This window comes from Macrosteles quadrilineatus, unplaced genomic scaffold (genome assembly GCF_028750875.1).
Source record: "Macrosteles quadrilineatus isolate MER2022 unplaced genomic scaffold, UCM_ALF_1.0 Scaffold_6__1_contigs__length_79288215, whole genome shotgun sequence".
Lineage (NCBI taxonomy): Eukaryota > Metazoa > Arthropoda > Insecta > Hemiptera > Cicadellidae > Macrosteles > Macrosteles quadrilineatus.
The window spans coordinates 38,078,361-38,092,267 of record NW_026542599.1 but is presented as its reverse complement, the minus strand read 5'-3'; the positions used below and the strand labels follow the sequence as shown (position 1 = coordinate 38,092,267).

General features: G+C 36.7%; 1 protein-coding gene across 1 annotated transcript in view; it reads left to right on the top strand.

Annotated features, from left to right (window-relative positions):
* Nucleotides 1–13,907, top strand: part of LOC128997040 (glycogen debranching enzyme) — a 61,514-nt gene that overhangs the window by 12,010 nt on the left and 35,597 nt on the right. The window contains exons 5-13 of the mRNA XM_054422620.1: nucleotides 633–825; nucleotides 3,690–3,824; nucleotides 4,519–4,737; nucleotides 5,995–6,236; nucleotides 6,582–6,675; nucleotides 7,875–7,993; nucleotides 8,648–8,830; nucleotides 9,296–9,425; nucleotides 10,361–10,484. Coding sequence (XP_054278595.1) covers nucleotides 633–825; nucleotides 3,690–3,824; nucleotides 4,519–4,737; nucleotides 5,995–6,236; nucleotides 6,582–6,675; nucleotides 7,875–7,993; nucleotides 8,648–8,830; nucleotides 9,296–9,425; nucleotides 10,361–10,484 — 1,439 coding nt within the window. The remainder of the gene's footprint in view (nucleotides 1–632; nucleotides 826–3,689; nucleotides 3,825–4,518; nucleotides 4,738–5,994; nucleotides 6,237–6,581; nucleotides 6,676–7,874; nucleotides 7,994–8,647; nucleotides 8,831–9,295; nucleotides 9,426–10,360; nucleotides 10,485–13,907) is intronic.

Below are 13,907 nucleotides of genomic sequence, written 5' to 3'. Positions count from 1 at the left end.
ATATGGATTGCTGACAACTCCTGTTTTGCTTCTTTTTACATTTAAAGAGGAGGACATATAGTTTTCTTTCTTTTTCGTTTTTTTTTATTTTTTTATTTACATTTTGTGTTGAAATATGTAAATGATAAAACATCAAACGACAACCTACGCAAATTTTATCAATAGAGAAGAACAAAATTCCAGCTTCAATAATTAAGATTGGCTTCTTCTACCGGAAGCTCTGGTTGCACACTAGACCTAACTGCGTTTGAACCAATCAACAGTACTGTCTCCTGCCCAGTGAGGCAACACTACACGGATAAAAAATTATCAGAACCAATGTCACACTTCGTTAACAGTGCTAGGAAACCCAAAGCCCTGGCGTAATTGGTCTAGCAGCTTGTCACCCAGTTTACAGCACATCTAGTACAGTTTCAAGACATTGTGTTAAGTTGTAGTTGCATGAGTGGGTGCAAGTGAAGATTATATTATGCCGTTCAAAATGACTGCTAAAAAGTCCTTGATGTGAAGGGTCAAAGTTAAATTAAAACAAAACTTAGCTTGTAGTACATGTTTCTGTTTCTTGTAATCCCTAATTAAAACCAAAATTGGAAAATGATCCTTCATAGCACTCAACATCCGTTGTGTTGCAGTGATACTCGACGAGGTTCTGGTTATTTCCTGGTGGAGCCGACACTCAATGCTGGTGGAGAAGACATCACTCTCGACTGTGTACAATGTGTTACCTACATTGCCAAGCTGCTGGGACCACTAGACACATGGGAGGCCAAGCTGAGAGTGGCCAAGGAGACTGGGTACAACATGGTACACTTCACACCTATACAGGTATGGGACCCAGAGGCTAAAAACACAATCTGTTCAACATCTTATGTCTGTTAACATGATAATTCCAGTGAAAATCATCCAATTTTGCTGAAATTTGATACAAACAAGTAAACCTTTGTTCATTCAACTGAATTTGCAAACTAGCATTTAATCAGACTATTAGGATGGGGTTTATAAGGTATTCTATCAGGTGAAAAATTTATCTTTCCGGCTTTTGATCCACAAAACATCAAATGTTCCAGTTTCTCTAAAAAAAATATAGCTAAGCGAAAAAACAAAAATTTTGTATATTCAAAATTTAAGCGTTGTTGCACCACTCAATGAAGGAGAAAATTTCCAAAAACAGTAAGAGGCGGTTCACGAGTCACGGGTTATCCTTAGTTCGAGCGCAAAATCCAGTTATAGCCGGTTTTTTGCGCCGCGGCTTGGAAATCGGCTTCACGAGTACGAGGTTACCCGCGCTCGAGCGCAGACAGATAAACTTCACCCAATTATGACAGGGATAAACCCGAGCGCAAAAAGTCGGCTTCACGGGTTCAATTAGAGAAAACCCCGGGCCAAATGTCGGGTTCACGAGTCATGGTCTAGCGCAAACTGGATAATCTCGAGCGTAAATAACAATGGTTTTGGTCTTCAACTTAACCCTGCTAGGGGGCAGGGTTAAGGTGACATCATGTCGGGATTATCTCATTTGCTCGTTTATTGTTTTTTTGTTAGCAAAAAGAATGTTATATTCGGATTCGCCATTAAATTCCGAACAATTTCATTACCCTCAACATGATATTTATTTTTTTAATTTTTTTACTACTGATAGCCGAAAACATACAAAACATTGTAAAAAGTTGCTGTTTTTAATTTTAATTAATAACTAAATAAAAATATAATTAATAGCTTAACATAGGTCTATTTATATAAATTTAAATTGCAAATTAATTTTATAACGTTACTGTTTTATATTTATTTTATCACTTTAGAGCACTTTTATTTCAGCCGAATAATTGCAAAATAAAAATGGTTTCGACAAATACTGTTAGGTTTGTCTAAGAATTTGTATTGTATAATTAATATAGGCCAATTTATTTAAGTTTCCACATTTCATTTTATATGTTTTAAATTATATGTTTATATTTTTATGTTTATGATTTAACAGTTGAAACATCTTTTCATCCGATAATTTCTTAATATTTGTCATATCGGGGTTTACAATAAATTGCTTCAATTTGCCGAGATAAAAGGTAAATTCTATAGTTAAATATACAAAACGTTGTATTACAACATTTTTTATTAAATTATAACCTGTTTTCTTACACCTAAGATTTCTCATGCTTAAGTCTGAGTAAACCCATTGAAATAAGGTGTAGCTACATTTCATATTTTGTTGTGGTGTTTCTGGACCAACTGATTGACAAATAAATAAAAGGTTGAAATACCTGATTGTCGCCTTTGGTCCAAAGTATTGTCCTAGTGGATTATGTACAATTCGGCGCGAGCGCCATCGTCGGATCCGTATAGGACAATACTTTGGGCGACAAGGCAACAATCAGGTATTTTAACCTTTTTATTTATTTTAGTTACATGCTGAGGTATTGAAAAAGCGCGAAATACTAACTAGGGTGTATACTGCCATCTGATTTAGAAATTCCATTCCTCTACACAGTAAGTACCGTAATGAAATATTCTAATATCACTTAGCCACTAATGTTACTAATGTTTAATATTTATTTGTTTCTCAATAAAAGAAAAATATCTACGTCACATATATTGCAATCACCTTTAAACAAAAACATTTACGTTTTATATTATTATTTTTTACATATGAGGGCATCCCGACTCCTATAATAGCCAGTTGTTCCTCCAAATTTATTTTTTTCACAAATTACTTATACATAACAGTTAATCATACATAGCCTACTTAAAAAGAACAGTCATTCCGTGAAATATTTGAAATTTTTGGATAACACTGCAAACCTGATAAGTACGTCTTAAATTTGAACATAAATGGTGATCTAAATTTAGTTTGCGAACATTACTAAGATTTGTTTTAACAAATTTTATTAAAAACATTATTGTATTTTCCCGATTCAATGTCATGTCAGTAAAATTGTATTATTCATTTCATAATTCAATGACTAATCCAGTAACTTAAAACTTTAGTATAAAATGAATTTAAGTGCAAGTTAAGTTCACAACCTTTTTATGCAATATCAGTGAACACTCTGTATACTGTAAATATAATAATTTATCACGTCATCCTATTGTTTTGGGACTCGTCGACCGCGAGCAGCGGCTCGGCCGGTAGCCCACGTGGCTGTTGCCAACCTTATAACGAAAGTTCCCCGTTAAATCCCTGCTGTTGAGCGACGGTCAGCGTTGGTCTCGGCTAAGCTTGATCTCGGCTAACGCTCTATGTCGTGAACCCATTTTTTGGCCGTCGGTTAAAATTGGCCGAGAACAACGATAACCGCGGGCCACGAAACCCCGTACTCGTGAACCGCCTCTAAGTTTAAAGTCCCTATGTTATTATGGAGGACATAAACAACTGTTGTAGTTTTCTTGTTTACGGATGTATTGAATCAAATTTGTATATTTCATACTAAGTTATGTACATTTCACTAAACACACACTTAATTACCTTCCCTGAAGGAGCAAAGCTAAGTACTCATCGAGAAACTGATGTTATTTAAAAAAAGAATAGATTTAAAAATTTTAAGGAAATATTTAAGTGAACATACAAACAGGCAAACAACAATTTTCTTAGCTTGCAATTTGCAATTTTTTTATATTTCTTTTACCTTTCTGTAAAGCATGGATAAAACTACCAGTACTAACATTTCAAGAATACTATCAACATGAAATTTTTTTAGGAACTCGGAGGGTCAAATTCTGCCTACAGTCTACAGAACCAACTTGCTCTCAACCCCACGTTTGCTGTCAATGGACACACACCTGACATCAATGAGCTCCAGAATCTGATAGAAAAGATCAGGAATGAGTGGAAGGTAAGGGTAGTATACTGCTGTAAGCATCTGAATTCTGAACGTAATTGATTTATCAGATGTATCAGATGGTTGCCGATCCAACCCTAAGAAAACTCATCTTTTTGATGGTTTAAAACTAGACTGAGATGTTCTTGATCATTGAGCTTTTACTAAATACCCAGAGGTAACAGAACTAGCTAAACTTAAAATGTGTTATTTTTTGTCCTTTTTCTTGCAGAAGTTCTTATCTGGTATATTATACTCCCTGAAGCCAAACACACCCTCAAGAACAAAGATGACTACAGAAGAAGGTGACTCAAAAATGCTTGTACTATTTTATGGTTTGAGTATTTTATTGTATTCTATACTTTCCTAACACAACAGAGAAGTAAGATACAGAGAAAGCATGCTTACGGAACAACCGTGCTTTTTTTTAGCTCTGGAATGGTGGGGCGGGAATATACTAGTACTGAGCAAGGAAGAGTCCGAATGGCTATTGTTTACAATGGCAGTTGTAGCTGACAAGCTCTTCCTATAGTGTGAGTGCTATAGTACGTGATGGTGAGAAGGGGAAGGAGAGCGAAAGGAATTTGAACTAGACACAAGCGACTGGTGCTAGACACGACTTAAGTGTACCATTGAATGTTTCCTCTGTATCTTACTTCTCTGAGATATCACCAAATTGATGACCGTTATAAGGTCCGTGAATGTTTAGATGTTGAGCATCTGTGACATCGTGTTGAACCACACGGCCAATGAGAGTCCGTGGTTGAGAGAACATCCAGAGTGTACATACAATCTACAGAACTGTCCTCACCTTCGGCCGGCTTACCTGCTGGACTTGACTCTGTACAAGTTCAGCCTAGAGGTCTCCAAGGGATTGTGGGAGTTCTCTGGGGTCCCGGCCGAGGTCAACTGCGATGAACATCTACAGGTCAGTCTTAATTGTGTTTCTGGAACATGGTTGTTCCAGTGTGTATATTAGTTTCTAAAACCTGTGATGTATGTGTCACTTAACTCTTCTTTCTCTTCTTCAAAAACCAAATGTGAAGTATATCTTTATTACTGCTAAAAACCCTGTTTAAGAATTTACCTTTGAACTTGAAATTATTTACAGAACAGTTAGTCTTGTATTGGAGCTTCAAAAAAACTCAGTGAAATAAGTCCTTGATGTGATCCGTTTATCATCATTGAGTAAAAAAAATCCAATCATCAACCTTAAAATCCCTAGGAACTTTGTTGCTGGAGTTTGAAACTTTGATTCTGTAATTCAGTCACTTTAACAAGTAATTATTCATTAAACTTGAAGTGAAAAGTGAATTATGTCTCTGTTTATTGTGTGATTTAAGTTTTGAGAATGAGCAATTTAACTTCACATAATTTTGAAATACTAGGAAGTGAATCATTATAAAGTGTGTGGGAATACTATGTCTATGTCTGTTGGACAACCATTTGGTTTGTACGAGTAAACCTCTTGGGGAGTTAATGTTTTCTCTATATGCTATTTGTTAAGTAATGTTTTCTTAATCCCACAAGTTCCTAAAATTGCCACCAACAGGAAGTTTTACAAGTACACCAAACAACCAAACTGATTTTTTCAGACTGTAAAAATATTTCCTGTACTGTTTGAAATCAGGTTTCTCTACAACTTTTGCAATAATTTAATACTGTACTGCATTTTATTCAGGTAATATTGAATAGTTGATGTAAAACTTAAAAGAAACAGAGTGTTACCCATATAGCTGGGTAGCTCACAGGTTGTAGCACTTGCCTGAAAATCAAAGGGTTGCTGCTTCTATATTACAAAAAGTGTTCATGGCTTTTAATGGTTCAAAACTGGACCCAGCTGTCCTTGATTATAAATGGTCCTGACAATAGAAAAAGGTATCCATAGTCAGTAAAAATGCTACACAGATCATCTCACTTGATTCTTCAGTCTACACTCATCCTGCATTCTTATTTTAAAACATCCTAAAATAGTAGAGAGAAAGAGAACAATGTAACCCTAAAGATTAAACAGTCAATAATGGTTGATGTTGCTGTCTCAAAAGCTATGTCAATGCTACATATTTGGAATAAATAGGGCTTTTGCTGCAATAAAAATACCACCCAATTCAGCTCAAGATGTTCCTAGTTTTAATTTACATTACTCATACAAACCATCCTCACAGGCCACTATTGTCTGTTTCAGGCTATTCGCCACGCGTTATTTGGCACAGTTCTTCCCAGAGTGAAGATCCCCGAGCTTTACTTGCTGAACGTCCACGCTCTAGTAGAAGAGTTTCAAGCGAAGGCTCGTAACAGGGTCCCACCGTTACCTACCGCGGCACCTCCCGACTACAGCCAGCTCAAGTTGGTACAAGACCCTCAGTATAGGAGGCTGCACACAACTGTGGACTTGGAACTGGCTCTGCGGCTGTATAATGTGTACAGGTTAGTCGCTTGGAGATTTTAATTATTAAATGCCAATAGATATAGGAACAGATATGGAAGTGGAGTTGAAATAATTGCATTTTCCAGAGTCCAAAAATGTAAAATGTTTGCTTCACTACTTAGGATGGAAAATGTACTCATTAATCTTTAAACAACATTAAGTGTTAGTGTAAATTATATTCAATTCAAAATATTTCTTAAGTTACTAAAGTGGTTAATCCAATGAATCACTTTTTTGTTTGATGTATTAAGAATTGATGATTCACAATTGCACTTAGTTTTGTTTGCCCTCTTTGTTTTTTGTGAAGATTAGTAATAGTAATTTAAACTAAATTTATTCTACAGGAGCGACTGTTTTGACGAGGACACAAGACTCCGGCGTTGTGCTGAAGACTTCAAAAAGAAATTGGAGGAGTTAAATGGCGCAGTCTATCAACAGGTTTGTGGCTTGAAAATATTGTTTCAGTTGTTGTTTAGTGTTCATTAAAAGTTAAAAAGCTTATTCTTTAGACAAAATTATAACCTGTACTGGATACAATATTGAGCTATGGGAATCCTTTAATGTTCAAAATCAGAATGGAACCACTGGAATAAAATAAATTATAAATAAAATTGGGCCCAGAATGGATCCCTACGGAACCCCATATTTGAAGTTTGGTGAAAGATTAATATGGAATTTTATAGTTTTTATGGTTATGACAACTAATTTCAACAAACTGTTTCCTGTGAGAGATGAGCTTTTTCGATTTAAGCAAATTTAAAGCAGTCCCCTGGCATTAGTGGTGTCATATTAGCTGAGCTGAATTTATTTATCGACTACGACTACTGCTGTAAAATAGGCTTTAGTTTGACATAATGTGATTAGTGTAGTGAAGTTGCTTGTACAATAACATTAAAAAGCACACAATTGTATTTATTTAAAACTTGGATAGTTTCATTTGAATAGTTCAAATGGTATTTAGAAGAAAAGAAAGGACACATAAAACTTTCAAGTAATATCTCTATGGCCCCCTCAATCGTGTGTGCCTTGACAAATGTTATTTCAGAAAGGAGCATTTCAATTAGAAATTATAATTTGCAAGTCATTGGCTTGATTAGAAACTCAGCTTAAAAAAATACTTAAGTAAAAAAAATCTGAACAGTTAATTTAGTTTGAACTCTTTTAAATCATATACAGTACTGTACATTAACTTACTGAAGTCAAAACGAGTGAAACAGAATTGTTGTTCCTAGCAGGTAAAATATAATCTTAATCTTAGTAATTAAAGATTCACTAATAATCAAACCATAATTTTCATCAAAGAAAAGATGCCTTATAACTGGAGGTAAGTTTATCATCCATGATCATTTCATCGAACAACAAAATATTGTGTAGAAATAGAAATGAAATTGAGAATGGGGTGAGATACCTTTTTAGCTTTTTACTAAGATCAGCTGTGTATTTAATCATGATTATTAAACGCCCAATGTTCAAGGACAGCTGGGTCCAATTTTGAACCATCAAACACTACTGACTACTCAGGATTGAACTGATGACATTTTGATGACCAGGCGAGCACTATAATCCTTTGTGCCACCTAGCCATGTATTGTTGGTGAGTGAACTATCAAAGTTTGAAGTGATATCGTGTTATTATAGGTACAGGCACATCTAGTTGCTGCAGTAGAAAACTCCATTGCAGGTATTCGCTATTTCCGAGTACAAGCTGATGGACCTAGGGTACCAGTGGTGTCTGCTAAAGACCCCCTTGTCCCAAGGTTTGTATGATTGATATCTTACTTTCTTACTTATAATCTTATATACTAAAAAAGTGTTGCAAAATTGTTGACAGCTAGCCTGGCTATACTACTGGACCGAATTACACGCAGTTGATACCAAATGAAAGATATTTTCCTGTAGTTGTGCAGAATCCCATTATAAATTAAAATAGGCTAAAAAATAAGCACAAAAAATGGATTTAAAATGAAAAAAAATTTACATGGGTCTTATGGGTTGCCATGTTGGTGACGAAATAACAACAAAATATAAACAGAAAATCAAAACAAATTGAAGATATTCCAATCACATGTTTTATTTACAGCGTGGGGTGGAAATAGAGAAGTTTGCATAATGATAATACATACTTTACGTTGAGTTTTCGACCACGGGGCAAGCTCACGTTACTACCTAACTATTTATACCACAGAAGGTATTTTGGTTTCATCAATCAATCAACTTCTACATTTATTCGGATTTGTTTTCTTCACTGACTCTCGACACTCTTCAAGTTTGGCTATTTTTTTGGATGAGAATCAACATTTTGGAATCGGTCTATCACTGATTGTAACTCTTGAAGTAAGCTTAAAGTAAATAGACTAATTTATCTCATTAATCATGTAGGAAAGTAGTTGTAACTATGATGCGTTCCACAGGTATTTCACAGACGCAGACGACAGCCTGAATGAAGACGTGATGTACTCAGGGAACGCTTGCTATGTTATGGCTCACAACGGCTGGGTGATGAATGCCGATCCGCTCTCTAACTTTGCAAGTTCGGAGTCCAACGTGTACTTGAGGAGGGAACTGATAGCGTGGGGCGACAGCGTCAAACTCAGGTAAGGCACAATAGGGTAACTTGAAACTCAGCTGTTTCATCACTCAGGATCATTTATTTAAAGCCCAATGATCAGGAACAACAGTTGTTACTTTTGAACCTTCAAAAAGCTACTGACCTTTCTCAGGATCAAACCAGCAAGCTTTTGATTGCTACGCAAGCACTATAACTACTCAGCTCATCAAATTAGATGTCTTGAACCAAAAAATCGTTGAAAGTTAAAGGGTAGAATTGCGTTTGCATTTTGCTCCTAAAACATGTTCTGAACCCTACAGAACCCCTCGTAAATAATAATCTTAGAAATGTAGCCTAAATGTACAATTAATTAAACCATTAAATACCACGCAGTTGGTGAACTAGAGAAAGTAACACTAGGTTAGACATCACTCAGCTATAAACAATTGCTCTTTAAAGTTAAATGACTGATTTATTGTTTGAAGTGAATAGTTCCGTCTTTACTGTTCAGGTACGGTGACAAGCCAGAAGATTGTCCATTCCTGTGGCAGCACATGCAAGCGTATGTGGAACAAACAGCTCGAGTGTTTGATGGAGTTCGCTTGGACAACTGTCACTCTACTCCACTTGTAGTTGCTGAGGTAAACAAATGTTATATCAGCTGTTCCGTAGAATTTTAAATTACAGTGTGGGACAGCTGTTTTTTTAGGAATCAAAAGTAAGCTCTTACAGTATCGAACAGCGAGGAGTGAGCTGATCTAGTGGTAGAGTGTGGTACTTTAGTCCCCGAGGTCCCGGGTTCAAATCCCGCCAATCAATAATGGATTTTATCTAGATACTGATGCTTTGAGGTCTGGCCTGAAGTAATGTGATATTGGTTCTGGGCTAGAGGCTAGTGTCAAGGATTTAAAGATGGAATATTAAAATATCCCCGCCGCAGAAAACCTGCAGACTAAGCGAATTTCCATTTGCCTGATTTGATTTTTACTTAAATCTATTTAAATAACATTAGGTTTAACCATTACCTAGGTTTGTTGCCATAGGGAGAGTGATAAAGTGTGTTTTATTTTTATTTTTTTAATTTAATAGTTGAGGATAAAATTAATAAATTTGCCTAGTTTGATCAAAATATATCGATAAACAGGCGAACTATAACAGTCTACTTAGTCTCCGTAAGAATAACATGGGAATTTTAATTTAAAACTTTTTGTATTTTATCGGTTACGGACAAACGTTATTGGTACAAAAACACTTCAGTTTACAAAAGTATTTGTGCTTTTAAGCGTTTCAAAATAGTTTAGAGAGAAATTTGGAAAAGTTATGTTAATTTGTATGTTACATATGAAGCAGCTGATTCTCTGGTACAGTATAAACCTGTTTTTTTTTGTGTTGTACACTTTTCCAGATATTTGGCATGTAAGTAAGTACATACAGAAGAGAATAGTCATCTTTGTCCAAAGCCAGTTTATATAATCATATAAAAAAAATATTAATTCTGTATTATTTAGTGCTACCCTATTAGTGTAATTAGCATTGTAATTTTCCCAATGTAAGCGTTACTTGTTCTTCCTTTCAGTATTTGATTGACGCTGCCAGAAAAGTAAGACCAAACCTGTTTGTGGCTGCGGAACTTTTCACAAATTCTGACCAAACTGACAACATTTTTGTTAACAGACTGGGAATCACATCTTTGATACGAGGTTTGTTTGATAGTAGATTACTATACTTTTTTATATTACTCCTATGTTATGTAATTAAACAAATCCTACTTACACTGAAAGATAAGAATTTGTATTTTTACTAGAACATTGCTTAATAAAACGAGGTTAAAACCTCAAGGGTGGGTCCAAAATTGGGTTTAAAGTAGAACCCCGTTGAAAGCAGTGGATGTAAACTAGGAAATAGAAATTGTAAGGTGGAAAAATAGGAAAATGAGTAAAATTAAGATACCTCACATGTTTGGGTTGACTTCTCTGTAGATGGCCATCTTGCTGCATTGGTTTTTCCTTCACTACTTCTTCTTCTTGTAGTAGGGATAGGCGGGAAATTTAAATGTATGGAACCTGAATGAGGGTGGTTATGGTTGGTGATGTTGCAACAGGAATGAAAAAGGATAAATTAAAATGTCTCTGGGATTTCAGAAATTAAATTAAATTAAGTCTGGCTCTAACATTTCCGCCCACCAAAAAGGGCTAGTCCTTAGTCCTTTTTCACAAATTAAAACGTAAAATTGTTCAAAATAGAAAAACGCAGTTAAGTAATAGTTCAAAATTGAAAATTAAAGATGTTTGTTTCTTCTAAAAACACAAAATAAAATATCTTCTCAATCTTCTTGAACAACGTAAGTTATTCTAGCGGTAGAGGACACAGTTGAACTACTGGCCTCTGAAGCTGTCCGGTTGGAGTTTTGAGGGAGACGACCCGGACGATGCCGTCTTTACCAGGATGCGTTGCAATGACTCGAGCAGCGGTCCATTTCAAAGGAGGCAAATTTTTGTCTTTAATTAAGACGAGATCGTCAATCTTCAGGTTAGGTTGTTTTAGATTCCACTTGTACCTCTGCTGGAGTTGGTGCAAGTATTCTCGACTCCAGGTATTCCAAAATGATTTTTGAGCTTGTTGGATCAATTGCCATCTGGATAGCCGATTAGAAGGAGTGGTGGAGAAGTCTGCCTGTGGTAGAGCAACTAGCGGCTCGCCTATAAGAAAGTGGCCTGGAGTGAGGATTTGAAATTCATTTGGATCTGGTGAGAGACTGCATAGTGGCCTTGAGTTGAGAATCGCTTCGATTTTGGTTAGAAGTGTTGAAAACTCTTCGAAAGTATAAATTTGATTTCCAATAACCCTCTTAAAGATGGTACTTGGTGGATTTGATTCCGCTTTCCCATAAGCCACCAAAGTGAGGGGCTGCGGGTGGATTAAAGTGCCAACTAATGCCAAGGTTAGCAACCTTTGACTGAATCACGTCAGATGAGGGAGGCTTGTAGAGTAAGTTACAAAGATCTTGAAGTTCCCTGTCGGCTCCAACGAAGTTTGTTCCTTGGTCCGAGTAGATGTTTGCACAGAGACCTCTACGTGACACAAATCTATCTAGACATGCCAAAAAGGCTTCAGTGGAGAGTGATGATACCAGCTCAAGGTGAATAGCTTTCGTGCTGAAGCAGACGAACAAACAGACGTAACTCTTCAATATTTGAGGTTTGCGTAGCCTATCTGTTTTTGTCATGAATGGCCCACCAAAGTCCACGCCTACATCAAGAAAAGGCCGTATTGGTTTGAGTCGTGATTCCGGCAAATTGCCCATGTACGGATGAGGTGAATTAGCCTTAAACTTAGTACAAACAAGGCACTTAGATATGCGATGCCTGATTACATGTCGGGCAGAAATTATCCAAAACTGTCTGGAGAGAAGGGATTGGAGAGTCCTTGGACCAATATGCAGATACTTTACATGAAAGTAATCAATGAGGAGATGCGTCAAAGGTGAGTTTTTCGGAAGCAGCATGGGATGTTTAGCATCATAGCCTAGCTGAGCATTCTTCAAACGACCACCTACTCTTAGAATTCCATTAGAATCAAGAAATGGATCTAGCCGCTGAAACATAGGACTAGTTTGTTGTGAATAAATCTTCTTGATTTGATCTTGAAAGTGATGAAACTGCGTGGTTTTCACTAGTGAATTAAGAGAGGCTGTGCGTTCTGCTGCTGAAAGATAGGTTAGGAAAGTTTTTTTCTTTACTCTTCTGACAATTATTTATAAATCGTAAAACCCATCCAAAGCATGACTGTAGCTTTCTAAAATCAGAGCTATTTTCAATCAATTCAATAATATGATTTGTAGGTTGTTTAGCAGAGACACATACAGATGACGTATTAGGTCGAAACTCGAGTAAAGACTCTTCTGAAGATAATGCAGGTAACGGTTGAGTAGGCCATGAAGATTGGTCTTCTTGTAGCCAGTCCGGTCCTTGCCACCATAAGGAAGTGTCCAAAATCTCATTAGGAAGCAGTCCTCTTGAAGCGTAGTCCGCAGGATTTGAAGATGTTGTAGTATGTCGCCACTTCGCAGGTACGATGAGAGACTGGATTTCTGCTACACGATTAGCTACAAATGTCTTTAACTGATGTGGAGGAGAGCGAATCCAATGAAGAACTACAACTGAATCAGTCCAGGCAAATGAAGGAATTATTCCAAGTTTAGAGTTGAATATGTCGTGACAGTATATCATAGTTTTGCTTAATAAAGCTGCACCGCACAGTTCTAAGCGGGGAATTGATAATTTCTTTAAAGGCGCAACCTTAGATTTAGCCATTATCAAGTTTGAATGAACTTGGCCAATTACTGTCAACGATGCGAAGGTAGACGGCACAGCCGTAGCCTACTTCTGAGGCATCACAGAATCCGTGGAGTTGAGCTTCGTTATTTCCTGGCGACAGAACTGGTCGGGGAATATTGAGTCGGCTGAGCTGTGGGAGGTTTTCAAAGTACTTGACAGATTGATTAATAATATCAGTTGGAAGGGTCTGGTCCCAATCTAGGCCTAATGTCCAAATCTTCTGAATTAAACATTTAGCCCATAATACCACAGGAGTGATTAGACCAAGAGGATCATAAACTTTTGATACTTGAGATAGCAGACTTCGCTTCGTTGTGGGTAACTGTTCTACATGAACCTCGTAGGAAAACACATCAGAAATAGGATTCCATTTTAGGCCTAACACCTTTATAGAGGGGTTTTCCAACTTGTCATCACGAAAAATCAGTTCCTGGTGATGGGATGGAACATCCTGCAAAAGTTCCTGAGAGTTACTGGACCATTTCCGCAATTGGAACCCGCCTGATTCTAAAAGGCTAATAAGTTCAGTTTTAACCTTTTTTGTTTTCTCTAGGGAGTCCCCTCCAGTGAGAATATCATCTACGAACGTGGAGTTCAGGACGACATCACTTGCCAATGGGTATTGTTCAGAACGTTCAGAGGCAAGCTGACGTAGCGTGCGTAGCGCTAAAAAAGGACTACTACAGACTCCATAACTTACAGTGTTGAGAAGATAGGTCGAGATTTCGTTTTCAGGATTATCTCGCCATAAGATTGCTTGATAAGTTCTGTGCTCTGGATTTACAA